Here is a 25030-nt window from a genome sequence, read left to right as displayed (position 1 = left end):
AAGATAAATAATAATAATAAAATGAATAATAGTACATGCACAGTCAAATTGAATTTCTGATTGAAATTATTTTTCTAAAAGATACTGTACATAAAAATAGTGTCATATATTAAAATTTTATTATTATCACTATTATTATTATTTTAAAACTTGACACATTTGATGATTTCGAAATTCTTAAACATAAATATTAATATTTTATTAAACATTATTTATATACATCATACTTGAAATTTAAATACATTGGAAATAAAACTTAACAAGATTTTTTTTATATTATTTATTTACATGAGTACTTTAATAAATCCACATATTAAACTTTTTCATCATTGATTAAATGGCCAATATTTCTTTCAAGATCTTCAAAGAAATCAGATACTTCATAATGAGTGGTATAATTTTCAGCAACATATTTTGAAACAAAATTCATCTCCTTTCCTTTGTCATCATTTTTCAAAGATGCTTGATAAAGATTAATTAGGTGCCTCGGGGTACGACAGGTATGCAACCAATGGCCCTTTTAACCACAATGAAAATATTTATCTTCTGTTGATTTATTTTGTCCATTGTTTCTTTTTTTATCCCACTTCTGATGAGATCCTTTCTTGTGAAAATAATTTTTTTCCTTCCATAATTTTTCTTGTTGCCAAAACTTTGTAATTACCCTTTTCTGCGGTTATAATTTGTCGCATTTGCTTCAAGAAATGGAGCGGCGCCAGCTGAGCGCGCTTCATGATTTCTTAAAAGTAATTTATTGTTACGCTCAATAACAAGAAGGTAAGAAATTAGTTCAGAATATTTTTTAAATTCTTTTTTTCGATACTACTGTTGCAGGAGCACATTCGAGGCATGAAAGATCGATAAAGTTTTCTCTCACATATCTTTATCAGTTATCTTTTCCCCACATAATTTTTTTCGTGAGGTAATTCAAAACATTGCTAAATTGTATTCATTTATGGATTTAAAATTCTGTAGACGTAAGTGGGTCTACTCATATTGGACTTGAGGAAGTATCATTCTTTTGATGATTATACCTTTATTCAAGGTTTATCCACAGATCTGCATGATCTTTCAATCCTTCGTCAAGATGACAACGAAGGAAGATCATGACTTTGCCTTTATCTTTTTGGGATGCATTATTTTCAGTCTTAATGGTATCTCCAAGATCTATTGAATCAGCATCTAGTATCCATGATAAATAGTTGTTTCCAGATATATCAAGAGCATTAAATTCAAGATGAAAGAGTTTTGATATAATGAAATTTATTACCTTAGTCTTCTTAAATTTTGATCAGAGTCTCGTGCTGATAACGTGTTGTAGAATAAATAAATAAGGAAGAGAAAATAAATATAAAATAAAAAAATGTAAATAAAAAATTCTACTATCAATATTCACTAATATTATTATCTCAACATAATAGAAATGGTTTATATATTTACTAATTAAATATGGTAGTATATATAGAAAGAGATATTTGTCATTGCTATGTGTATATTGTTTCTTACTATACTTCCAATTTATATTTGTATAAAATTACCTTTTTCAAGTTTTGAAAAAGATAGCACCGTCTATCATTAAAAATTTGTACTGTCCAAATATCTTTAATCAGATGAAAGGTTGATGGTCATCTATATTATATATTTGTAAAGGGCTTAGAAGCTATGCTGGATAAGGTTGTGCATATTGATGATGATAAACGGGTTATACAATATACAGCATGAGTGTGATATATATATATATTGTATGTATTTTATATTTATATTGAAAGGGGCCAAAGGAAGGATAAAGCAAAAAACTAAGCCACAATTATTTTTGGAAACTTTACTCTCCTTACATCCGCGAGAAGATGTTACATCTGCGAGAAGATGTAACACCAGCCGCGGCGGAGGATGCCCAAAATCGGTAACCCCCTCTTTCATCGTGTGTTCGAGCTTCGTCATCGCGTCAGCACAAATGTTTGATTCCCTATAAATATGGTTGTATTATTTTTACATACAATAGTTACTCAAACTATTAATCTTTTGTCAAGTGAGATTGATTTGGACAGCATGAGTATAGTACACCGTGATACTTTGTTGGTATATCATTTGATTCATTTTGTAATTTTCTAGGTTATAATTTTTTTTATTCACGAAATTAAAAAGTATTAAAAAAATTTTAGTCAAAGAGAATAAATGAATTAATAAGAACATATAAGTTAAGGAAAGAAGGTGATATACCTATTTAACTTGTGACTTACTCTTCTTTTTCTTTCTTTCACTCTTCTTTTTTTTTTTTAATGATTTATTTTTCTGAATTTTTAGTTTTTTGTTTTAAATTAAAAATTTTATATAAGGTGTTTGGAATTTGAGCTAGATTTTTTTTGTTTCTTTATCTTTGTTGATGTCTTGATCTTTTCTTACTTTTATAATGACCTTCATAAAATGATATATGATCCACAAATACTCAAATTTGTTTCCGTATAGTTTTTAAATTTCATAATTTTTTGGTACCAATTTAATTATAAATTTATATAGGCTTTATTGAACAAAGAAAAATACACTTTTGCTCCTTTTAAGTCTTTTATAGTCTTTTTCTTTCTAAAAAATTTGGCCTTTTTTCTTTTTCTTGCTTTTGGAATTTGTTTTGGTTAAATTGCTATTAGTTATTGATGAATCATTTTTTCAAAGCTATGGTTAAAGGAAGATTGAAAGCCAAGGTTACCTACAAATTGATTTGAACTCAAATCTGTACTTGCTTCAGCGAGTGGAAACCGTAGCTGTAAATTTGAAATAACACCTACAAATTTATTGTGAGACATTCAAATAATTTTCAAGTAGTTGCAACTTATACCAAAACCACTCTGGTACAGAGTCATTAATCCCTGCATTAGATATATCAGTTTTAATTAACCATTCATCAAAATCTCTCATTGATAGTGAAGAAGTTTGCAGAATCATAAAAATATGTATAGTGAATGAATTTAATTATAAACTTTGTAATAAATAAATACACTTTATAGAATTTTAAAGTGTTCCAAAACACAACTAAAATCCTCAGAATTTCGAAGGTGTCAAATTTAAAAGAAAAGGACTTGACAATGTAAATAAAATGAAGTAAACTTTGCAGAAAGTAAAATGAAAAAGCTTGTAAAGAACAATAAAAAAAAAAAAAAGCAGAAGGAAACAAACAGAATTTAACTTGAGACAAACTTCATTTACTTGTAATATATTGTAGAAAGGTGCTTTGAGACTACAATTTAATTTGTAGGTCGCTAGCTTCAGTTATGTGATAAAATCTCTTTGTATGTACATAAAATTAAGATTATGCTTGCAACTCATCATAATGTAATGCAAATCAGCGATTTTGTTTGTACAGTTTTTTTTTTAAACGATGGAACTTTATTATATAATATCATCATGGGAGAAGAATTAAATATATAATGAAGAAATTGAAAGAAAAATAATTTAACATGATAAGATCTAAACTCTATAGTTTCTCACATTATTATGCTTGAAATGAGTCAATCAATTACGTGAGATAACACCATTTTTTTCTTTATTTCCTGTGTTTATGAAACATAAATCGCATTGCTAGTAATATCATTTAGTACGTGCAGCACTCAAACTATTATCAACATTCAACAATGATGGAATATAGAATGATTTATTCACATATCAAGCTCTTTTAAAGTAATGATATTGTTAAAGTAAGAAAATAATTTTAAGATAGTAGAGGGTTTATATAAATAAAAATGATAAATTCTATGGTCACCTTATTACTTTATCAATCGCGTAAGTTTAGGATTTCTTTTTTCTTTAGTTAGATATCTTATATTTGTATGTATGATTGCGACCAAGCATTGCGCCCTTTTTTAAAAAGTTTTTCTCCTAATCATTATCTACGCAAATTAATTTTTAAATGGAATTGAATTTATTGTAATTTATCAAAAATGAAATTTAGAAGTGAAATAAATGGATATAGGATTTCTGCTTTTACAGGTCGTCATCTCAATATGCGAAAATATACTTTTCACATATGATGGAAACAAGAAAAAAAATTTGTTTTCAAAAAATTACAAAACGCTAAAAACAAATAAAAAATAAGCTTCACGCACTCTTGAAAAAGTCCATCACCATATTTCTATTTTATCCACAAATCCTTTGCTTGGATTTTGGTTTTGACTTCAAACAGCAGTTGTCCACCAAATTTGTATCACATATATTAATTTAGAGAGCAGATATAATTTGTTTTTGTAAGTTGCTCTTAGAATTTACGGATTTTTCCCAATAATAAAAGAATCGTAAAAAATAATAAGTGCAAAAACCAAGAAGTAAAAATAAATAATGCAAAAACTAAAGAATTAAAAATTACCAAGCTTGTATTAGAAGGTACAAAAAAATTAACAATTGTTTGAATAAAAAAAAAACATAAATGAAATAACAAATGAGAAAAATAGGAATTGAAATGCATGAAAAAAATGAAGAGTGTTGGGTAAATAATGATCATTTTGAATAATATGAATAATCACCAATCAAATAAAAATACACTATACCTTCAAATTAACCATCTAAATCTTAATATTAAAATAACCATCCGTGCACCTAGTAAAATGAACATCCGATATATCTATTGTTCACATTGTTTGATATTTTTATTGTCTATCTATACTTTTCCAAAAAAAAAAAAACGCAAATTAACCATCTAAATCTTAATATTAAAATAACCATCCGTGCACCTAGTAAAATGAACATCCAATATATCTATTGTTCACATTGTTTGATATTTTTATTGTCTATCTATACTTTTCCAAAAAAAAAAAAAACGGAGTCTTTCAATACTCACATCGATTTGTGACTTATATTTCTAGATCCATATGTCTACGTGATTAGAATTTTAGAGTGTGTAAATATGTGAATTAAGAGACTTTTCTAATTAATTAAAATTAATCCTAAGCTATTTTATATAACTTTAAAGCTTAAGTAATTTTAAACCTCAAGTAGATTAAGATCTCAGGTAATCTTAAACAGGGATAATTATGATAGGATCATATCTTTAAAATTTATAATTTGCAGATACAATTTAAGATGATCGAATCTAATCCATGCTTTAATAGAATTAGATTGTAAATATCACATCTGTATCCGCGGATCGATCTGATATTTATGTTTTATTTTAATTAATAATTATTATTCATATATGTATTATTTTATTTTTGTTAATTAAAAAATTGGTTTATTAATATTTTAAAAATAAACAAGTTTTTAAAAAAATAAAAATAGTGTTCCGGAGCTTACCTAAAATCGGTGAATTGGACTTAAATGAGAAGTCCAAGAGTCAATGGAAGGTGGTCTCGACTTGTTCATGTCTGGGAGCGCCGTCCTAGTTGTTGGTGTGTGTTGGAAAAGGTGGGGGTGGTACCTGCAAGACACTATGATACCTAAGCCAGCAAGAGGTTAAGCAGATTTTTAGAGTATTAGAACTTAAGTTTACCTGAGTATTGGAACTTAAGTTTACTTGAGTGTGTCAGTAACCAATAATCACTGTTGAAATAGTTCCACTTCTGATGGTGGATAACCGTCCTTTTATCTTATAGTTGTTAAGATCTCTTTTCGAGAAGTGGGTGAGAGATTCTGGGAGGCAATTACTTATTTAGATAAGTGTTAATTGTCTGCCCAAGTCGAACCCGACCTCTGGCCAATCTTTTAGATTGGGCCTTTTGACTTAATTGGATCTGACTTATGCTTTGAGTCAAGATATGAACAAATAGAATTTTAATGACTTTTTTATAAAAATAAAATTTTTAATATATTTTTTATTTTGCCGCGCAAGTGTACGGATTGAATTGGTTCCAATCCAAACATAAAAAAATGTAGATGTTATATCATACAAACACCCGTAATGTTAGAGTTGAAATAAACATGGACACAAAAAATGATATTCTTTCCAAATGTGTCAACAAATTCTTTTTCTCTCGACCCAAAATCTAACAGCAGCTTCAATCCACAGCTCCAATTACTTTTGCAACAGCATAAACAACTTTAAATCACAACATGCGACCCCAATAACTTAATGTTAAAACATTAACGTCGCGAAAATCTTAAAAAATAGAATACTAACGACGAAGGTTCCGAGACAGAGATACTTACTGTAAAGATAGAACGAGCCAATCACAACTTCGAATCGACCCGGCAGCAGAACTGACAACTATCTTGAGCAACAGCGGCGCAAAAGCTCCTGTGACCGTGGCTATAACAACCACGCAGTGACGATAATAACCCAAGAATACAAAAGAACGAAAACTAAACACAAAATCCTTACCGGCAGTGGTCGTTGACGGCAACGGCGTTTCCCAACGGCTAGGCACGGCGGCGCGATGGGTTTCTTCTCCGGTAGTGGATTCCCTTCCAGGTTCTCTCTCACACTCGCGAATGCCCTCTCTCTGTGGCTCTGCCCGACGACGGTGGACCCATAGGTGGCGGCGATGATGCGCGCAGCGGCAGTCTGCGATGATGACGACGGCGGCAGCTCTGCACAGTGACGATGGAGACTTTGACGACGGTGACACGTGGCCTCCTCTCCTTTGCATCTCTCTCTCGCGCGGTCTCCTTGGCAACGGCGCAGGAACGGCAGCTGTGGTGAAGCGGCGGCCCTGAGCAACGCGGTGGTGGCGAGCTGCGGTCTCCCTCTCCCGTCCGGGCACTCTTTCTTCTCTGTTCCTCTCCCTCTCTTCTTCAGTGTGTGTGCGTGCTTGTGTTTACTTGTGGGGGGGTGTGTGTTGGTGAGTTGTGGGTGAGGGGGTGGGATGCGGTGTGTGTATGTTAGGCTGCGTTTATTTCTGAGAACAGAATGGAACAAGACGCTGACAACAGAATAGGACAAGACACTGATGGATAGAGACACAAAATTTTGTGTTTTTATATTCTGTTTGGTGATAAACTATAACAAATTATGAAAATCTAATTTATTCTCATTTTTTTTCATTCAAAAAATTTGAGATGAAAAATATAATAATAAAAAATTAACAAAAATAATGAAAAAAAGAATGAAAAATAAGTTGTGTCTCTTGTTAGTGTCTCCGTGTCCTTCCTATCAGGATGGACACAAAATACACTAATTCAGTGTCTCTGGACACACTGTCTCTATCCATGTCTTCTCTGTCAAATATGATTTTATGTCCATGTTTCAGTGTCCTGTCTCTATAAACAAACGCAGCCTTAGTGTGGCTATAGGGGTGAAAAAAGGCTAAGCGGCCTGTCAGGAGCCTGCAATTTGGCCTGTGTTTAGTCTGGTCTACCCTAGCCTGCTATAAGATAGGTACAGGCTCAGACTCTCATGAAAATCTTAATACATTAATAGGTCAGGTTGAAACTTACTAATTAGCCTTATTAACCTGTTAGGCTTGGGTTTGTTAACACATAATTAAATATATAAATAATTTTTTATTATTAATAAAATTATGAAATATTTTAAATTTATATATTTTATTATAAATACTTTGGTATATTTTAAAGTTTAAAAATTATTATAAATATTAAATATGATATATTATATATAAATATTTTTATTAAAAATAATTTTTTAATAATATTTTTATTTTTGTAAAAAAAAATTATCAGGCATTTAACAGACTTCAGAACAGACCAGGCTGAATAGTAGATCAGACTTAGTACTTAAAAAAAGTCTATAAGAGATTGCAAGCCAAACCTGTTAAGAGCATGACTTGGTCTATCCTGTTTCCATCCTTAAATATGGGTAAAAGTGAGTAAAAATTAGGGTTAAAATTAAATCAAAAATTAGAGTTTTGATTTGAAAATTTTGGGTTTTATTAGAATAGAATAATTTTAATAAAATTAGAATATAAAAAATATTAATTTAAAATTTAATTAAATTATTAAAATTATTTTAAAATATTATTTGTAATAAAATATAAATTGATTCTCAATCAAATACTCTAATTGAAAATATAAAATAATAAAATTAAATTTTTTTATTCTTAAAACTTAAAATATTAAATTATAAAAATATCAATCTCTGATTTTATTTTTTTAATAAGTAGTAGCAGTAACTACAAAATATTTCTCCTATAAGTTAGGGCTAAATTAACCTTATCTATTACCATTCATTTTTTTTTTTTTGAAATAAAAGAAGCTCAACACACTAGGGTGGAGTAAAGCCAAACAAATTATTATAAAAGAAGCTCATAACGCCTGTCATCTCCTGTCATGTCAGCAACCATCACCTAGATCACTGCCAGTCCAATCTGAATAGCTTAGAATTGTCCTTCTCTGTAATATCTCAACACCTGAAACCTCATTCTTGAAAATCCTAGCATTACGTTCCAACCAGATGTTCCAAATCACTGCAAAGAACCCAGCCAGCCATAGCCTCCTCTCATGTTTACGCCTATGTACGCCAATCCACTTTTCAAACAGTTCTCTTATAGTTTCAGGAGTATCCCACACTTGACCAACGGAGCTCAGCCAACTGCACCACACTTGCCATGTTACTTCACAAAGTAGGAATAAATGCTGGACGGATTCTACCTCCTTCTTGCAAAGTACACAAATATTATCACTGTGAACTATCACACCAAGCCTACTCAGCCTGTCTTTAGTATTAACTCTACCAACCAGTACAAACCATCCAAAAAGTTCAATTCGCGGAGGTACCACTCCTCTCCAGATGGCACTTGTGAAACTGTAGCTTGTTATCTCATCTGGCAGAGTCTCTGAATGTAGAATCTTCATAAAAGAGTTCGTTGAGAAAATGCCTTTACTATCAAACTTCCAAACCACGTTATCCTCTCTACCAATTGACATCTTCACAGGTCTTAGCCTCTCATGCAGCTGATGTAGGAGTTCCAGCTCCCACTGGAATAACTCCCGTCTCCACTGGAAATTCCATATCCACTCGAAGCCATCCCAAAATCCACAATCCCCTATCACAGTTTCTTGTTGATTTGACACCAAGTAGAGCCTTGGAAGTGACACTTTCAGAGGCCCACCCTGTAGCCAAGTATCTTCCCAAAACAGGGTGCTTCGGCCATTGCCAACATCCATTGCCAAGCCAGCCACCACTTTTTCTTTTATCCGTTAATCTTGGATATTTAAGTGACAGATGTCTTTCCATGGTCCTCCTTTAACCGGTAGCTGCTGATTTACCAACATTACATTCGGGTTCAGGTTGTTACACGAACACACAATTCTCTTCCACAAGGGGCAATCTTCCTTTGAAAAACGCCACCACCACTTGAATAAGAGCGCTGTGTTTCGAAGCACTGCATCTCCAACCCCCAAGCCCCCCGCCTGCTTTGGCGCTTGAACCAACTCCCACTTCACTAAGGGGATTCCATCCTTACCATCCCCCTTACACCACATAAATCGCCTTTGCATTGCAATCAGCTTATCAGCAACAGTCTTTGGCATCTTGTACAAACTCAAGTAGTATATTGGTAGGCTATTCAGCACCGATTTAATAAGGACAAGCTTACCTGCCTTGTTTAGAACCTTCGCTTTCCATAGACTAAGCTTCTCCTCTACCTTATCTATGATTGGTTTCCAAGTCTTCACCAGCCGCGGATTCGCCCCTAAGGGGATCCCGAGGTACCTCACCGGCAACACCGCTTGCTTGCATCCCAGCAGGTCGCACGCATGGTCCACCCAATCCTGCTCACAATTCACCGAGATCAAGTTCGATTTCTCAAAATTAATGCTCAGCCCCGACATCAGCTCAAAACACCTCAAAAGCCTCTTATAATTCACAACTGTCTCTGTCTTCGGGGGACAAAACAAGATCGTATCGTCTGCAAACTGGAGGTGTGACAATTCTATTCGCTCCCCGCCAACCAGTAGCGGCTCAATGCGACCGTTACTGACGGCTTCTCCCAACATCCGATGCAACACATCTACCACAAGCACAAATAGAAGAGGGGAAAGTGGATCTCCTTGTCTGAGGCCCCTCTCCATCTTAAACTGTTTGGATGGTGACCCATTCACCAGGACTGACATGGTGGCAGTACTAAGACACTCCTTCACCCAGTTTCTCCACCTCTCGCCAAACCCCATTTTTTGTAACACAATATCCACAAAACTCCATCTGACTCTATCATAAGCTTTTTGAAAATCCAGCTTAATAATCACTGCTTCCTTTCGCCGTGCGTTGAGCCAATGAACCGTCTCGCAGGCAATAAGAGCACCATCATGGATTTTCCTACCTTTCACAAATGCCGTCTGAGTCTCTCCTACCAAACCCGGCATAACTGATCTCATCCTTCTCACTAGCACCTTTGAAATCACCTTATAGACACATCCCACCATACTAATAGGCTTGAAGTCCTTGATCTCCTTAGCACCCACAAATTTTGGTGCTAGCGTCACCCATGTTACATTTACCTCAGACAGTAGCTTAGCCCTTTGGAAAAACTCTATCACCGCTGTGGTGAACTCCTGACCAATCTCTTCCCAGCACTTCTTGATGAAATTCATGTTATATCCATCACTGCCTGGGGCCTTCGAAGATTCACAATCCCACACTGCCTCCCGAATTTCCTCTACCGACGGCAAAATCTCTAAAGCTTTAGCATCAGCTCTACCAATCTGCTTTACCAACCCATCCCAAACACCAATTCTCGGAATATATTCCTGGCGATACAGCTCCTTGTAAAACCCCCTAATAGCATGCTTTATTCTTGCCTGATTCCTCACAAGCCGTCCATGAACCATAAGAGCATCAATTCTGTTATTTCGCCTTCTAGCCGAGGCAATGTTATGAAAGTATCTGGTATTCCTGTCCATGTCCTTAGCATGCTTGGACCGAGACAACTGCTTCCAGTGGATTTCCTTCCTAATATACCACTTTTCACAAAATCTCACCAAAGCCTTCCTTCTAGCCTCCGTCGTACCATCATAAATCCCATCACTCACCTGATTGTCTAGCCTTTTTATTTCCTCCTCAAATTTCATTATTTTGTTTTCCATGCCACGAAAGTGAGCGTTGTGCCATTGCCGTAGTGGTACCGTCAAGGCTTTCAGCTTACCAATGAATGGCCCATCTCCCAAGTTTTTCCACTCATTTTGTACCGTCCTCAGAAAGCCCTCATGTGTAAACCAAGAATCTAGACTTCTGAACGGTCGAGGGCCCTCTCTTACCCGTGCCTCCTCCATAATCAACGGACAATGGTCTGACAAACCCCTAGGTCCCCCTCTTAGACGAATGTCCGGATACTTCTCAACCCATTCAATATTTACTAACACTCTATCAATTCGACTACAAGATCGTCCCCTGAACCACGTGAACTTCCTATCAGTCAACGGTAAATCCAACAGCTGCATGTCCTGGACCCATTCCTTGAACTCCTCTGCTGACGCCGGTAACCTCGTCAACCCTTTGCGATCATCGACTTGCAGAATATCATTGAAATCTCCCAAAAAACATAACGGAACCTGGCACAATCCCGCCATATAGCTCAACTCTTCCCACACCACCTTCTTCTCCTCCCTCCCATGCGCCCCGTATACCAAGCAAAAAGCACAGTGGAAATTATTTTTCGTTAACACACCTTCAACGCACAACCACCTTTCCCCTTTATAGCAATTAGCTCTCTGAAAGATTATATCATCCCACATTAACAGTAATCCCCCGACCGCCCCCATAGACTCCACATACTCCCAACCTACAGAGTTACTACCCCAAATCCTCGCGACATCATAAATAGAGATTCCCTCCCTTTTTGTTTCAATCAAACCCAACATGTTTAAATTATATTTTTTCTTCAACAATTTTACCATGCTCAATTTTCCATCACCCCTCAAACCCCTAATATTCCAGCAGCTCACAATCATTTAACCAAATTATTACTCACCTTAGATTTGTTCTTAGGACGGCTCCGTCTTGCCTTTTCTTTTTGCTTTGCCATCTTTCGTTTTGCTGCTAATTTTTCATTTTGAGCTTGCAAAATACTCATGAGATCTGCTTCTTCATCGTATAACACTGCGCCAGATTCCAGTGCCAGGGCCCAAGTATCCATATTTTCCTGCATCTGCGCCTCCTTTGATAACCTGTTTTCCTCTCCGTTGGAGTCCTTTCTTATCTCTGTGTCAGATTCAGCCCCACCCATGAGAGTTCCTTTACCAGCATCCCCAGCATGCCCGTCCGTCGCAGTCTCACGGTCTGCTCCTATCGGAATTATCACCGTCCCTTCCAAACCATCCCGGTGCTCCAGTGTCTGTCCCTGACCTTGACCTTCCTCCAAATCTGCCGCCTGGGCCAGCAGCTCCTGGATTCTTCCCGTATTGAACGCGCTATCTCCCTGCAACCTTACCTCTTCAAGACCTCCATCCATGGCCGCACCCGTTTCCACAGCAGATCCCAGCATATCATCTGCGTCGCTGGCATATTCTGCCAACAATTGGCCGTCCCTGCTCGTCCTGGCCCTTCTGTTCACGCTCGCACCACCCTCTAGGGTTGCCGCTTCATCCCTCCCGTCCTGCCCAGGCATTCCCTTCCATCGGGCCTGATACTTGGAGTCGACCCGCCTACCCGATCCGCAATCCACTTCTGTGTGGGATTGGACTCCCACCCGGTTAGCCTTACTCCAATCCAACTTTGGCCCAACCGGCTCCCCCTTATCCTTCTGCTTATGTGTTGGGCCATTGTGAACTAAGCCCACCCCACATCCCTCCCTTATACCAACTTTGATTCTATCTCCAATATGCTGGCCCATTAAATCATTCATACAAGGCATAACACTCCCGGCGAGATCCCCGCTCCCACCAGCATTCCATTCTTGTGTAACTGTTTTTTCAGAATCTACCTCCTCACTCCCATCAGACCCCTTAGAAACTGCCTCTCCATGATTCTTGGTACAACTCCCTGAATCCGTTCCATTTCTAGGCTTTTTGAATTTTAAAAACTCAACGTTAACATCATTCAGCAACACCTCTGAAATTACTAATCTGTCCTTCTCACTATCAACGCCCCTTGCATCCCCGGCTATCAGGTCCGCTGCCGGATCCCACGGTACTGGCACCAGCTGCGGACAGTTGTGTCCGACTCCGACATCCCTATCATCAACGGCCGCCTTGCTCTCCATCGAGGTTGCTGCCTCATCATCTCTCAAACCCACCTCCTTCACAAACACTGGGAACCCATTCTCTCCCACAGAAACCTGAACCCACTCCCTTATGTCTTTAAACATACAAGTCTCAACCTGAACTCTTCCTACCCTAAAGGATGCATCAGAACCTAATGGAATATCACATCGTGTCACTTCGCCCCATTGGCCACCGACCACTTTAAACGTATCAACTGACCAGACATGAAGAGGCATGCCATAAATCTCCAACCAGACTCTACGAGATACACACCGATCCTCCACTTCCCATCTTCAGACCCTATGAAAAATTTGCAGCATAGAATCCAACTTGAATGTAAATGCCTCATCAGCATGCTCCATCGTATCAAATATTAACAAAACTGTCGTTGCTCCAAGCTCCCTAATGGCCTCCACATGCTGCAAGTTCATGGAAATACGCCTCTTCAATGAATGTATGTCCTGGGGTTTCACAGAGCTCCCTACTAAGCTCCTCCCCAACCAATCCATATTCTCTGCTACTAATGATACTGCAACCCGTTTCGTACACTCATTACCCTGCTGAAATTGCATTTGCATCCTTGCCGGCGTGACCTCCATAACTTGCTCGGTGACCACCTCCTTCCCCTTAGTACGTTCCACTAGCCGTCCGGCAGCCTGTCGACTCTCAGTCCCTCTCACCCGACTGTCCGTCACTTGCCCTGTCCTTCGAAACTTAGCTTCCCCCACCGAAATCAACTTACCACGCAGTCGTGAATGATTCATTTCAGCTATTGCCTTCAGAGCTCCCCCTTTCGTCGTGTATCGAACGAAGGCGAATAAGTAAATCGTTGCATTCTTCCTTTTCCGGCCGAGGTAGATATCATTGATTCTTCCAGTCCAGCAAAACAGCTGATACAATTCCCTCCTGGAGATATCCTCTGGCAGATTATCCACAAATACAGTGAAAGACTCCTTCTCCAATCGATGGTATTCCTCACGATTCCAAATCCGTGGATCCTTAGGTTGTGGATAGAATCCCCCCTAGTGTCCCCCCCCCCCCCCCTCCCTCTCAGTCGCTCGTTCCCTCATAACAAGTTTTACTACGATCTATTACCATTCATTTTCTCTTTTATTCTTGTTATATTTGTTATATTTGTAGTGTATTTTTTGATTAAGTTAAAATTCTCCTCATGCTACTAATCATAGTAGATTGTTGTTAGTTTTCAAATTTACCTTACTTTTATATTATGCAATTGTAATATGGATCAACTTTAAATATTTTAGCACCAGAAATATATAAAAGCTACTTGCAATTTTAATATAAATGCGAGTGTTTTGATATAAATGCGAGTGGTAATTAATACAAAAACAGAAGAAATATTTAAATACAAACTCTAATGATCTAGAAGCACAACAATCTTATTTAAGATTAAGAACGGCTACATGGATGAGAGCGTGGAAATCAATCTTCAAAACTACAAACATGACTACTTTCAAGACAACTGCAACATAGATCCAACAACCTTCTCCACATATACAAAGCAAACATACCTCCAATTCTTTTTGAAATACAAAAAACCCAATCATTTTCCAGAAACCAGTTGCAAAGCTAAGGAATGTAATTGAATAAAACAATGTTTTGTCTAGCTTGCCATTTTCCCTGTCTTCATTTTCATAGCCTTTAAAATTAGGAACATGATGAGGACCATCATCAGATCAATATTTTGTAAGTAGAGCTCCACAGACAGTGTAACCAAGAACATTAAAGATTTGAAACTGGTTTCTATTTGATCTTAAAAGGTGTTGTATAATAAATTCAAGCGACTTAAAAAAATCAAGTCAATCATACTCTTTAAAAAGCATCACAAAGATAGTTATAAGATAAATCAATAGATTCTAATGACTTCATCTCTAATTATTTTAAGAATCTTGCCAGGCAAATTATTCTAGAAGAAATTAAGTTCAATCAATCTTGAAAGGAAAGATATTCCAGTATGAATTAATCCAGATAATAAATTATTTGACAAGTCCAAGTTGACTACATATATAAAATTATATATAAAATTATGAATGTAATCAAATTATCTTCCTTTGATGCAAGAAGAGAACTTGATTACATTCATAATTTTATATATGTAGTCAACTTGGACTTATCAAATAATTTATTGTCTGGATTAATTCATACTGAAATATCTTTCGTTTCAAGATTAATTAGACTCAATTTCTCCTACAACAATTTGTTTGGCAAAATTTTTGAAATAATTAGAGACATGAGGTCATTGAAATCTATTGACTTGTCTCATAACCGTCTTTAAGGTGCTATTCTAAGGAGCATGATTGACTTAATTTTTCTAAATCAATTGAATTTATCATACAACAATCTTTAAAGACCAATTCCAGATGGCTAATTTCAAACCTTTAATAATCTTAGTTACACTTATAACCAACTTATGCTGCCTTTAAAGACGTTGGAATGATTATCACCATGGCATGATAGCAATAGACACCATAAATTAGTTGCTGAAAGAAATATCTAGCCTGAAGAATGAAGGAGTGAAAAGAAAATGAGATGTCATTAAAATAATAATGGCATTGAAGGAAAATCATCAGAGTAAAGGAAAAGTTAACAACCTCATCTTTACTGAACCTTCCAGTGTTGCATATTCAAATAGAAGCACATAATCAAATAGAGTTTTCAATATAAAGTGATCGAGTAGGGAAACAAGCAAAATATTAACAAAGACTTTAAAAATTTGAGGATCCATTTGAAAGAACCAAAAATAAACATCTAAATTTATAAGCAACGCAGATGCATCCATTTGAAATTTGAAATTGGTAAGATGATTGTTTTGAGAGGAAAAATAAAAAAAATTCATTATTATGACCATCAGCAAGAACAAATGGGAGTAATTAATATATAATTTGAACACAAACTAAAATGCAAAAACCAGAGATATAAATAAAATAAAATAACAGTTATGAAACTAACCAAGAATTTAATATATAAATGCAACCAGTGCAACATAACATTGACATAATCACAAGAACAAAGAACAGTAGCAGGTTTTTTTTTCCAATCAAAGCAGAAAAATAGATTCAAACTACCTGAACTGGATTTCTTAAAACTTGAGGATGGTGTAGAAGGTGCTAAAAGAAGACGGTGCCATTGAAGCCATTGTTGATTGTTACTTGTTAGAAGAAAAGAGATGAGAAAATTGAAAGGCTGTGTTTACAGCAAAGCATTATATATATAAAAAAAATTTGTGTCAAATTATTGTATTCTGAAGGCATCTATAAACAGATCATATAACCAAATTCTCTGGGCAAAAAAAGATATTTAAGGATAAATTTAAAATTCAAAAATTTTTTGGAAGAAGATTCCTGCTCAACGAACGCATCTTATCTGAATATAGTACCAAAGAGAGAATTGTTGAACACAACACTTCTCATTCATTGGGAATAATTATAAACACTTCCTCAATTTGAATTATAATTGGAAGGGTATTAAAAGAAATCCATAGGATAAATTAAATAACATATAATTATTAGTTGCAGATAATAATTCAGTCACAAATCTAGTCATAACATAAACTAAATCCACTGGTATTTTAATGTCCAAACCACGTGTAATAATATATACCAAAATTAATGTAAGCCTACTAAGAATATTTGCATTCAGTAATCACAAACTAAAATTAAAACTAGCCAATTAACTAAAACCTAAAAACGAATTTTCTTTTATTTCTTAAAAAAAAAAGAAATCGAAGTCATCTAGCTCAACTTGGAGAAAACTTAAGTGAAACAGTTGCAAATTTTGACCAAATCTGAGCTCAAGCTCCAGTAGAAAATTTGTAACTTTTTTTTTGGGATTTTTTCAAAACCGAACACAGTAAAGCATAGATGGAAATAAAATTATGAATATAAAGCATGGATTTTTTTTTTTTTTGTGTGATTTACCTGTTCTCTGTGTCCCTGAGGGAAATAGAAAACTCTTTCTCCTTCTCTTGGAACTGTAACAAGAGGACCTACAGACGCATGCCATAGCTCCCTGTAAAGTGCAGCTTCCGCGTCTATCACAACAACAGCAGCAGTTACCAACACTCACACACACAAATCAAAAATAAAAAAAAATCAAGAGAGAGAGAGAGGAAAAAAGACAGAACAGAAAGAGAGTGAGAGATGAAGTTGTATTTTTTTTGGTTTACCTTTGGGTGAGGTGGAGGAAGAAGATGAAGAATAAACATTGTTGTCAGCTCCGAAGAGGAGTTGATGTTGTTATTGTTGTGAGAATGACCATTAACCTTGATGGTTGTTGCTGCCTCCGATGATGCCATTTCTCCGACAAACACACCACACAGATTCTTCTTCTTCTTTTTGTAAAGAGAGGCTACAAAATTCAACCTTTGGTGTCTGTTTTTTCCTTCACAGGTTAATTGTTGAATCAAAGGGGATAAAAAAGATGAATAAATAGAAGGGAGAGACGTGCTTGACTGCTTGGGTTTGGGACTTGGGAGTTTAACTTTAACCAGAGAGAGTCAACCGCGATCAACTTCTTAACCCAACCAGGGTCACAACTGGATAGCATATCTTTCATTTTGAATGTGAATGGTGGAACGTGTTGTACAAGGATAAAATAAAAGGCAAGTAAGCACTAAACACCAACAACTATTAACAATTTTTCCAAGTCTTCATATCAAATTAAGGTTAATTTGTCATTATTTATCTACATAATTTTATAACGTATGAAATGGGGTAGAAAATATACATAAGAACTAAAAATGAATAATGTCTTTATATGTTATATAATATATTTTTTTAGCATATTAGCGTCACCTTAGTTTTGATCAAACTAATTGTATAAGATCAGTTGATTCACAGTTTCACACGCTAATATATAAATTAGTCTAAATTATTACACACTAAAAGACTAGTCATTAATAATTCCAAGTCTTTCCACAAGACTCAACTTTTTAATTTATTTTGATGTGACTTTTCAGCATGATTTTCTAACTGATTAAATGGATTGAAAATATGAGAAATAAAAACAAATTAAGTACGTATATAGATACATCATAATTTACTAGAAAGAGCCTAACTAAAATGACTAAAGAGAGTAGCATTACAAAGACAAGGGAGCTTAGCTTCACCACATACACATAATTGATATATACTTTGTGCGACTAAGCACTAAACACCAACAACTAATTAACAATTTTTCCAAGTCTTCATATCAAATTAAGGGGTTCAACGTTTTAATTTGTCATTATTTATCTACATAATTTTATAACGTATAAAATGGGGTAGAAAATATATTTAAGAACCAAAAATGAATAATGTCTTATATGTTATATAATATAATTTTTTTAGCAAACCTACCTATTGACTACAATACAAATGAGTCTTCACCGCGTGTTTGATAGATTTTTTTTTTCTTTTTTGTGATAAAACACTAAGAATTAATCTTTTTAAGTCTTTGCACTCGGCTCCACTTTTTATTTTAAGGTGACTTATTATTTCTATTCAATTAGCTATTCTTTAAAAATTATATAATATACTCAATTTTTTATTATAATAATTAAAAAAAATAAAATAAACACATTTAAATAAATTTAATATTTTTTAAAAATTAAATACACATCTAAAATACAAATTAAATTAAACTAAAATTTAAAATTTAAAATTTTTAATTTTTATTTAAGTTTTATTATTTTTAATTATTAATACATTATCATTTAAATACACTTCCAAAAAATTCAGTAAAATTGAGATTTTAATTCGTCTGTGTGATTATCCGTATGCGCCGCCTTCCTTCTCGCCGCTCAGTCCGCAGCCTCGCTTCGTTCTACTCCTCGTCGCGTTAGTCCTCATCAGCGTCGCTGATCCTTCTGCGTTAACCTCAGGTATTTTGGATGTATTTAAGAGAAAACGATTCATAGTTAACCGTATGTATTTGCTTAGTTATTCAATCACATTGATTTTGCATGCCATGTACAACATGCTGATTTGCATTGGAGAATGGTTTAGGTAGAAAAACAATTTAAAGAATCACATTTCTCAAATTGTCAACACTGTTAGGTTTAAATTTTTTATTTATGATTTTGAAGGTGTTTTAGAAATATATTGTGTATCACTTCATAATTTTAGATGTGTTACAATTATTTTTTAATGTTTAAATTTAAATTTAGATTTATGATTTTGGATGTGTTTCAAAAATATTTTCTATATAAGTTAATAATTTTAGATGTGTTACAATTGAAAAGAAAAGTACGGCCACTATAAGAAAGAAGAGAACGAGATAGAAGAATAGAAGAAAGAAGAAAATAGTGTGACAAGGAGGGAAGGAACTAAAGAAGGAAACAATAACTAATTATGAAGTGAGTAGGAAGTTAAAGAAATTTTAGTTTTTAAAATTTAAATTAATCTTAATTATAAATGTGTATCTAAAAAATAGAAATATATTTTAATTAAAAAATAATTAAATAATATTAAAGACGGACTAAAAATTAAATTTTGTTGTACAAATAACATTTTCCTTATTTCTATCAAACTATACAAAAAGTGATATATATATTATTTTTTCTTTATTTCATATATACATGTACGTACACAAAGAGAATGTGCAGGAACTGAAAGACATAAAAAAATGATTAAGAGCGAGAATGCGACATAAAAAAATGATACTATAGAATTATTATTGGAGAAAATATTGACATAAATAATTTAGAGCAAAAACATAGAAGATCGAAATATAAATGAATCACAGAGACATATTATAAAGTCATGTTATCATCATTATATAAAGTCTAAAGTCTGGAGACATCCTTCAGAGGAAGTTTACAGTTTCTTAGAGCGTGAAGTTACCTAAAGATGAAGACAGGTAGTAATTTTCAATTGATGTTTAATTTTCTTATAGTAGTAATAATATAATAGATCACAAGGACCATTGTTATTATATTTCCAATACATACACTATATTCGAATATATATATGAATTTTGGGACTTGGAGTTTCCCAAGAGAGCAAGTGTAGAGAACATTACACACAATTCTCTATATTTGTGGCTTGTAGATGCGCTCATATTGTTATTTGAAAGAAACTAGAAACGATGAGCAATCACTTTCTGAAATGGGTTTATGCATTATTAGTGGTGCTTATTATGTTGTATTATGCAGGATTAATCCATGGGGAAGTCACATGCATAGAGAATGAGAGGCAAGCACTCCTCCGCTTCAAACAAGGCATAGATGATCCCTGGGACATGCTGTCAACATGGAGGGACAATGATTGTTGCAAATGGCAGCGAATTACATGCAGCAACCAAACTGCTCATGTACTCCGCCTTTATCTCCGTGGATCAAATTCACATTATTTATCTGGTCAACCCAATATCTCCACCTTGATTGACTTGCAAAATCTTCAACATTTAGATCTCAGTTCCAATAGTTTTCTTGATAGTAATATCTCAGAACACATTGGCTTGTTGACCAAGCTTCGACATCTCAATCTGTCATATTTCGAGTTTCATGGGAGTATTCCTTATCAACTAGGCAAGCTTACACATTTACAGTATTTGGATCTCAGCTACAACTATGTTGATGGAGTTATCCCATATCAACTCAAACACTTGAGACAACTACAATATCTCAGTCTTCGAGGGTATCTTGAACTTTCAGGAGCAATCCCTTTTCAAAGTGGTGATCTTCTATTGCTGCACACTCTCAAGCTCGGTGGTGACTTTGATCTTGAAACTAAAGGTGCAGAATGGGTGTCTAATCTCTCCTTTTTAAATACTCCTGACCTCACGTCAATGAGTCTTGGCAACTCCCACAAGTGGCTTCAAATGATTCGTAAGCATATTCCAAACTTAACAGAGCTGAGGTTGTCGGATTGTAGTCTTTCTGATAATGATGTTCAACTTTTGTTTCATATTCATTCTAACTATTCTTCCACTACTCCCCTTACCATCCTTGATTTCTCTTATAATATGTTGACATCATCCACATTTCAGTTGTTGTCCAACCTCAGCTTTAACCTTCGGGAGCTTTATCTTTCATCTAATAATATTGTTTTGTCACAATCTCATTACCCAAACTTTCCTTCTCTAGTGAGCCTTGACCTTTCTTATAATAATCTCACTTCATTAGTGTTTCAAGGAAATTTCAACTTCGGCTCCAACCTTGAAATGCTTGATTTGTCAAATTGCAGTCTTACGGATACAAGTTTTCTCGTGTCAACTACTTCCATTGTGAATTCTTCATCTTCTCTTGTTAGCCTTAATCTCAACTTTAACCTGTTGACATCATCAAACATATTTCACTGGATCTTCAACTTCACAGCCAATCTTCACACCCTTTCTGTTGGTTACAACTTGTTAGAAGGTCCTGCTCCACTAGGTTTTGACAAAGCAATGAAATCTCTTGAATATCTCTATCTCTCTGATAACAATCTGCAAGGAGAGATTCCCCATTTCTTTGGAAACATTTGCACACTACAATCACTCTTCTTGTCATATAACAACTTGAGTGGGGACTTTTCAAGATTCATTCAAAATTCATCATGGTGCAACAGACACATATTTCAGGAGCTATACTTGTCTTACAATCAAATCACTGGCGTGATACCTAAAAGCATCAGAGTGTTTTCTGAGTTGGAATATCTGTCCCTAGAAGGGAATTCTTTGAAGGGTGAAATTACTGAATCACATCTCACAAGCTTTTCCAAATTAAAAAAATTGGTGTTGTCTTACAACTCATTATCTCTAAAGTTTGTCCCCAGATGGATTCCTCCTTTTCAGTTAATATCTTTGAGTCTAGCATCTTGCAAGTTGGGTCCTAACTTTCCAAGTTGGCTACACACTCAAAATCACTTAGATTATCTGGATATTTCTGATGCGGGGATTCATGGGTCTGTACCAGAGTGGTTTTGGTATAAGTTCCAAGTGGTAGGATATTATTTGAATATGTCCCACAACAATTTTCTAGGTGCTATTCCAAGTTTACCACCAAGGTTATCCGTCCCCGGAGCATATATAGATTTGAGTTCAAATCAATTTGAGGGTACAATTCCATCGTTTTTGCAGCATGCATCGTGGTTGATTCTCTCTGAAAATAAATTTTCAGATGTGTCATCACTGTTGTGTGACAACAGCACTACTGCTACAAGCTCGCTCGTCAGTCTAGATTTAACAAACAATCAAATAAATGGACAACTTCCAGATTGTTGGGGATCTGTAAACACATTATTGTTTCTTGATCTAAGCAATAATAATTTGTCAGGGAAGATCCCACCATCCATGGGCTCCCTTAACAAATTGGAAGCTTTGGTCTTAAGAAACAATAGCTTGATGGGAGAACTACCTTCAAGTCTTAAGAATTGCACCAATTTATTTGTGTTGGACGTGGCAAAAAATTTGTTGTCTGGGCCAATTCCCTTTTGGATTGGTGACAACCTTCAACAATTGATTCTCTTGAGCATGTCAGAAAATCACTTCTCTGGAAATCTTTCTATGAATCTCTGTCACTTAGAGCACATACAAGTGCTGGATCTTTCCAGAAACAAACTATCAGATGGAATTCCAACCTGCATCAAGAATTTCACTGCAATATCCAAAAGGAGGATTAACATAACTCAAGTTTGGAGTCGTACTCACTTTTACGGATCTGGTAGTCTTGGTCAGTACATTGTTAACATAACTTTAATCTGGAAAGGTGTGGAAAACTGGTTCAAGGATCCAGAGTTTAGTCTTAAGGCCATTGATCTCTCTGGTAATCATTTAACCGGTGAAATTCCAAAAGAGATTGGATATTTGGTCGGATTAAATGAACTGAATTTATCAAGAAATAATCTAAAAGGAGAGATTCCTTCAGAAATTGGAAATCTAACTTCTCTGGATTCCCTTGACCTATCAAGAAATGATTTGTGTGGTAGAATTCCTTCAAGTCTGTCCCAAATTGATGGGATTGGTGTGTTAGACTTGTCATACAACAATCTTTCTGGAAGAATCCCATCAGGAGGACACATGGATACCTTTGGAGCCTCTTTCTTTGAAGGAAATCCTAATCTGTGTGGTGAGCAACTCAACAAAACTTGTCCAGAAGACATGACACCAACAAAGCCACAAGAACCAACAACACATGATGATGCAGATGACAATTCAGATTTTTATGAAGCATTATACATGAGCTTGGGTTTTGGATTTTTCATTGGCTTTTGGGGCCTTTTAGGGCCGTTATTGTTTTGGAGGTGTTGGAGAATTGCTTATCTCAGATTCTTGAACAAAGTAGCAGACTACATATATGTAATGGTGGCATTGAATATGCGTAGGTTCCACAATTGACTTGAAGATTGGCAGGTACATTCTCAGAATAGCTTCTCTCTCAAATTCTTAGTTTCTTTTCTTCACTTAATTACTTCTTCCTCACATATGCCAATATTCAATAATGTATTTTTAATTTTAACAACACTTGCATAACCACTGTAGCTACTATAAACATAGACATACTAGAATCCACCGTATAAATTATGGCGACTATTATTTTCATTGTGGGTTAAGAAAATTAATTGCATTTCGGTGCAGATGCGCTCCTCACTTCTAATCTGGGATGGACTCACTGTGGAGTTGCTGCTAGTACCGATATACATGCAGTGTGTTGGAGTTGTTGGATTATATATTCAATAAGATTTTTAATTTGTAAAATCTTTCACTTTTTGTCGTCAGACTTAGTTTATGGTATTTTATATTTCTAGTTATCAGAATAATGTAATGTAATGCAGTGATGTATGTACCTCTTCATGGTTGTAAGTTGTTTTCAGAATAATCTATATATTACTCTTCAGATATCTTTACATGATAGATGAGGTTGTAATAACTCAATTTGAATTTATTTGCGTGCTGTATGTACTTCACTTCAAATTTGGCTTCTTCTTTACGGTTTGAAGTTCTTAGCTTTCTGTTTGCCTTCACTGCATATCATTCTTTTACTTCAATAATAGCTTCATGATCGATGGGGACCCCTTAGTGTAGTGTCACTAGTGTGTGTTATAAGATTATACATAAATAAAATAATAAATTAAAATATTTATTAAGATACGTTAAAAGCCACAAAATATATTTCTAACTTATTAGTTCTTCCAAAAACATGAATATAATGCATCGTATTCATCCCACTATACACATTCCAATTGTGAAACCTCTTTATTGACGCGCTAACAAACCATGAAAGAGATAATAGCTATGTAAGGATAGTGATGATGAACTAGAGGACGATCCTTGATGATAGATACCTTAGTGGCTGAGTCGAGGAATGTTAGAGGATCATCAAGAATTTAATAAGGTATCTATCATTAATAAGATACCTTATTAATGTGGTGATTTGATGCTGAGATTAATTTGTTTGAAGTTTGAACAGAATTTGTGCATCACCACGGTTTATCGACCAGTTAGGGAGTTATTACAGCAGGAGAGAAAGAAGGATATGGTAACATCTTTTATCTCATTCAAAAAAAATTATGACTTATGAGCTGAAGAGGTAACTAATATCAATGCATATATATTGTATCAGGAAAAGAAGAAAAATGAGACAGAAGGCCAAAGCTCTGAAGATGCTTCAGAGAATAAAGAAGATCATCAAATTACTCTGAGGTCTTTAAACATGGAAGACATGAGACAGGGAAAGAGTCAGGTAAATGGCGAACCAACGAAACCATTGTAACATGCTACTTAGCGTTTTGGAATATGTCTTCATTCATGGACATAAGTTTATGAATGAACTGAAATAATGGAATGAATTATATGGAGAAGGAGGTTCAAGGAAGAAGCAGCAACTCACTTACTTCCTTTAAAGTGTGTGCAAAAGCTGGTTTATTTTGTGGACTTTGTAAACGTTGATCTTAAGGGATATATACCTTAACAAGGGAGAGGAGTCCTTCAGAGAATTCAAAGTGTGCCCAAGTTTCCCACAGTTCATAGATCATAA

The 25030-nt window shown here is 35.0% G+C and overlaps 2 protein-coding genes and 1 long non-coding RNA gene across 5 annotated transcripts; 1 reads left to right on the top strand and 2 right to left on the bottom strand.

The window, feature by feature from the left end:
* Nucleotides 1-8208: 8208 nt before the first annotated feature.
* On the bottom strand, nt 8209-9042 carry LOC130981553 (uncharacterized). The gene has a single exon (XM_057905137.1). It carries the CDS (start codon nt 9040-9042, stop codon nt 8209-8211), a length of 834 nt encoding a protein of 277 aa, XP_057761120.1.
* Nucleotides 9043-14435: 5393 nt separating this feature from the next.
* LOC130980257 (uncharacterized) lies at nt 14436-17676 on the bottom strand. 2 transcript variants are annotated; one of them, XR_009086927.1, is made up of 3 exons: nt 17261-17637; nt 16161-17125; nt 14436-15593 (listed from the first exon to the last, which is right to left on the bottom strand). It is a non-coding gene; the product is annotated as an uncharacterized LOC130980257 (long non-coding RNA). The 2 variants fall into 2 exon arrangements; XR_009086926.1 differs by having other exon boundaries at nt 14436-17125; nt 17261-17676.
* Nucleotides 17677-19876: 2200 nt separating this feature from the next.
* Nucleotides 19877-23850, top strand: LOC130982802 (receptor-like protein EIX2). 2 transcript variants are annotated; one of them, XM_057906901.1, is made up of 3 exons: nt 19877-19932; nt 20228-23406; nt 23632-23850. In XM_057906901.1, exons 1-2 carry the CDS (start codon nt 19923-19925, stop codon nt 23389-23391), a joined length of 3174 nt encoding a protein of 1057 aa, XP_057762884.1. In that variant the 5' UTR covers nt 19877-19922; the 3' UTR covers nt 23392-23406; nt 23632-23850. The 2 variants fall into 2 exon arrangements, with proteins under 2 accessions (XP_057762884.1, XP_057762883.1); XM_057906900.1 differs by lacking the exon at nt 19877-19932 and having other exon boundaries at nt 20143-23406.
* The last annotated feature ends 1180 nt before the right edge of the window (nt 23851-25030 follow it).

Source organism: Arachis stenosperma, chromosome 5 (genome assembly GCF_014773155.1).
Source record: "Arachis stenosperma cultivar V10309 chromosome 5, arast.V10309.gnm1.PFL2, whole genome shotgun sequence".
NCBI lineage: Eukaryota > Viridiplantae > Streptophyta > Magnoliopsida > Fabales > Fabaceae > Arachis > Arachis stenosperma.
Note: the sequence above shows the minus strand (reverse complement) of the source record. Positions and strands in the feature narration are given on the sequence as shown.

Coding starts and splice junctions, on each gene's coding strand:
- LOC130982802 (XM_057906900.1), top strand. CDS start 20,161: ATGAGCAATCACTTTCTGAAATGGGTTTATGCATTATTAGTGGTGCTT.
- LOC130981553 (XM_057905137.1), bottom strand. CDS start 9,042: ATGGATGTTGGCAATGGCCGAAGCACCCTGTTTTGGGAAGATACTTGG.